Source organism: Chenopodium quinoa, unplaced genomic scaffold, assembly GCF_001683475.1.
Source record: "Chenopodium quinoa cultivar QQ74 unplaced genomic scaffold, ASM168347v1, whole genome shotgun sequence".
NCBI classification, from domain to species: domain Eukaryota; kingdom Viridiplantae; phylum Streptophyta; class Magnoliopsida; order Caryophyllales; family Amaranthaceae; genus Chenopodium; species Chenopodium quinoa.
Genome location: NW_018743099.1, coordinates 1,800,207 through 1,803,782, shown reverse-complemented (window position 1 = coordinate 1,803,782; position 3,576 = coordinate 1,800,207). Strand labels below are relative to the sequence as shown.

At 40.7% G+C, this 3,576-nt stretch overlaps 1 protein-coding gene across 1 annotated transcript; it reads left to right on the top strand.

Annotated features, from left to right (window-relative positions):
- Window positions 1-1,710: 1,710 nt before the first annotated feature.
- Window positions 1,711-2,657, top strand: LOC110731911. Its single transcript, XM_021911829.1, has 2 exons — window positions 1,711-2,141; window positions 2,411-2,657. The coding sequence occupies exons 1-2, from the start codon at window positions 1,711-1,713 to the stop codon at window positions 2,655-2,657; spliced, it is 678 nt and encodes a 225-aa protein (XP_021767521.1).
- Window positions 2,658-3,576: the final 919 nt, after the last annotated feature.

Below are 3,576 nucleotides of genomic sequence, written 5' to 3'. Positions count from 1 at the left end.
CAAAAGACCGAGGCCAATATGTGCGGTTTAGCATAGAAGTGGACTTGACTAAGCCTTTACTCTCAAAATTCAGAATGAATGGAAGAGTATGGAAGATCCAATTTGAAAGGCTGCGTATGATATGCTTTAAATGTGGTAAATTGGGGCATAAAGAGGAGGAACGTGGGGCTTTTACGGGCTATGAGGGACAAGTTCCTACTGATACTAATGCTCAAGAGAATCTCTCCGAACATGACAAGAGGTCTGCTAGCCTCAAAAAGGTGGAAGAAAGACCAGAAGAGACTGACAAATATGGGGCATGGATGTTGGTTCAAAGAACTAATAGGAAACAGAACCCAAAGCAGGGGACTGAAAGGATATCTAAGGGTAGTAAGGATCCCAAAGGCAACAAAAATTTAAATAAAGGACAACAGGATTAGGTCATAAGTAACAAGCCTAAGGATGGAGTAGAGGACCAAGTGGAAGGTTTGAGGTTTGCCATTCTTGAGCAGGAAACTAATATGCTTGATGAGAACAGTGAGGAAGTGTTGAGTAGAAATCATACAGTGATATTGGATGAAGAAACTAATACGGTTTCTGGACAAGCAGTGAACTTGGGGGAGGATGAAGCACTTATGGACCAAGATAATGATATCCTAGTGGCAAACTCAAGCAGTGAGGTCGACACTAACATGGAGGAGTCACATGTTGACTTGGGAAGTTCTTTAAGGATAATTTTGTAAATGCTGAAGATCGTAATCTTGGGACAAATAATGAAAAGATAATTTTGCCAAGGAAAAGATTTCGATGGTTGTTAAAAAAGATAAAAATATATCTCGATTTCCTCTTACTCCGTATAATAGAGAAATTGATATCTTCTGGGAATAAAATCTTTAAGAAAAAAGATTCTCAAAATTCCCGTGCTTCCTTGTCTAGTATAGGGAAGGAAAATTTGATTGAAATTGTATCTTCTACCCCATTAGAGCTGCGGAAACAAAGTGAAGAAAATTCCCCTGTTTCTGATTCTTTTGTGATTTCAAACCATGACTCTAAATGTGCCAATCACTCTCGAGGTTCGTATTCCTCCGATGTTCGAAACGTTCATAGACAGCCCAATGGAGGTTCTAGTGATGGCGTCAGTTCATCCATTGGTGAACAAAGTGGAGCTCCAAGTGACGGCGTACCTCCCTCCGGATTTGATGGCTACATTCCAGCTTCCGATGGAGACGGCTGGTCCAATATGAGCTCTGATAGAGGAGTTCGTGAGACTTCTGCCTAACATTCCTTTGAGTGTGTATGACTCCTATCCAAACTTTCCTATGTTTAATATGTCCATGAAAGTTTTAGTTTGGAATGTTTAAGGAGTAGGTAACAAGTTAGCTGATATTCATGAACTTGCTAGAATTAATAGACCTACGGTGATGGCCCTTGTGGAAACTCATATGAGTGGCGCGGATGCGGATAGAATTTGTGAAAAAATTAATTTCTCTGGTCAACTTTGGGTTGAGGCATAGGGATTTAGTGGTGGCATTATGGGTGTTTTGGAGGAATGAAGAGGTTTCAGTTACGCCATATGGTAGTCACTCTCAGCACTTGACTATGTTAATCTCGAGGAGGGGGGAAACGCCGTGGTTATTTTCCGCAATTTATGCTAGCCCTAACAGTACTATACGAAAGGATTTATGTAGGGAATTATAAAGAATTCGAGGCTCTTTTACTGGCCCATGGCTAATGGTTGGAGATTTTAACGATACTGCGAGTATGTCAGAGAGAAATGGAAATGGAGGCTCTGAAATGCAAATAAGATGTAGAGAATTTTCAAATTGGATTGAGAATAATGGTTTTATTGATATGGGATGCTCGGGGCCAGAGCATACTTGGTTTCAAGGCAACTCCCCTGCTACTTTTAATTCTACAAGGCTTGATAGGGGGATTATTAATGATGAATGGAGATTGCGTTTTGTTGAAGGTGCTTTGCGGAATCTTCCCCGTACTGCCTCTGATCATTGTCCGATCTTAATTAGTACTACGGGATTTGCTCAAGTCCCTACAACTATCAAACCTTTTAGGTTCCAAGCTGCATGGTTACACCATGAAAAATTTGAAGAGTTTGTCATTCAAAATTGGAGAAATGATGTCCCAATTGTTCAGTTTTTGAAGTTGTTTGCTGAAAAATTGAATGATTGGAACCGAGATATTTTTCATAATATTTTCTGAAAAAAGAAGAATTGATGGCAAGGATTGCTGGTGTGCAACGAGAACTTGCTATGAGGCATTTTCTGCACCTAATTAAAATCGAGGCAAACTTAAGAAAGCAATTAGTGATTCTTGATCAAGAAAAGACTTTGTGGTTTCAAAAATCGAGGATGGATGCAATTTGTGATGGTGAGCGTAATACTAAATACTTCCATCTATCGACAGTTATTTGAAGGCGTAGGAATCGGATTAATACTTTGCAAAATTCTGATGGTAAGTGGGTTGCGGATCAGAGTGCTGTGAAGTCTATGGTTGTGGAGTATTGGCGTTCTTTGTTCCAGGATGAGAATCGTGAGTTTACAGGTTATAGGTTGCTGCTTGACCAGTTCCCTGCCATTGAAGCTCATAAGTGGAGTATTCTTACAAGACCATATGCTGACTGTGAGATAAAAAAAGGCCTTGATGTCTATGAAGGCTTGTAAAGCCCCGGGTCCGGACGGCTTCCAGCCCTTATTTTATCAGATATATTGGGAAGTTGTCCAACCGAGTGTAACCAAGCTAGTTACAGAGATTCTTGAGGGAAAGGAGTTCCCGGAAGGCTTAAATGATGCTTACTTAGTTCTTATCCCGTAGGTTGATGTGCCTCAACGTGCTAACCCATTTCGACCCATAGGACTTTGTAACATTATTTATAAGATGGTTACAAAGGTGATTGTGAATAAACTCAAGCCGATTTTACCTTCGCTAATCTCCCCAACACAATATAGTTTTGTTCCTAGACGACAAATCACAGATAACATTGTGATAGTCCAGGAGAAGATCCAAACAATGCGAAGAAAACAAAGTGGAAAAGCATATATGGCTGTGAAGATAGACTTCAAGAAAGCTTATGATCGCTTGCGATGGGAATTCATTCAAGAGTCGCTTATGGAGTTGCGCATCCCTCAGATTATGGTGGAGATAATTATGCGGTGTATTAATTCGGCTAAGTTAAGGGTGTTGTGGAATGGTGAGCCTATGGAAGAGTTTTGTCCTACTCGTGGTATTCGCCAAGGAGACCCTTTGTCACCTTATCTCTATGTAATATGCATGGAACGACTTGCTCAATTGATTAATTTTGAGGTGCGGGCTGGTAATTGGAGACCTGTGGGAGCGTGTAGAAATGGTCTTGTGATTACGAATTTGGCGTTCGCTGACGACCTGATTTTGTTTTGTGAAGCTTCCATTGATCAAGCGGATGTGATGAAGGAATGCTTAGAAAGATTTGAGGAAGCCTCTGGCAGCAAAGTGAGTATTGAAAAATCAAGAGTCTTCTTCTCGACCAATGCTAATTCAGAAATTAGAGATGGGGTGTGTAGGAGTTTGGGCATGGAGGAAATCGAGGACCTGGAAAAGTATTTG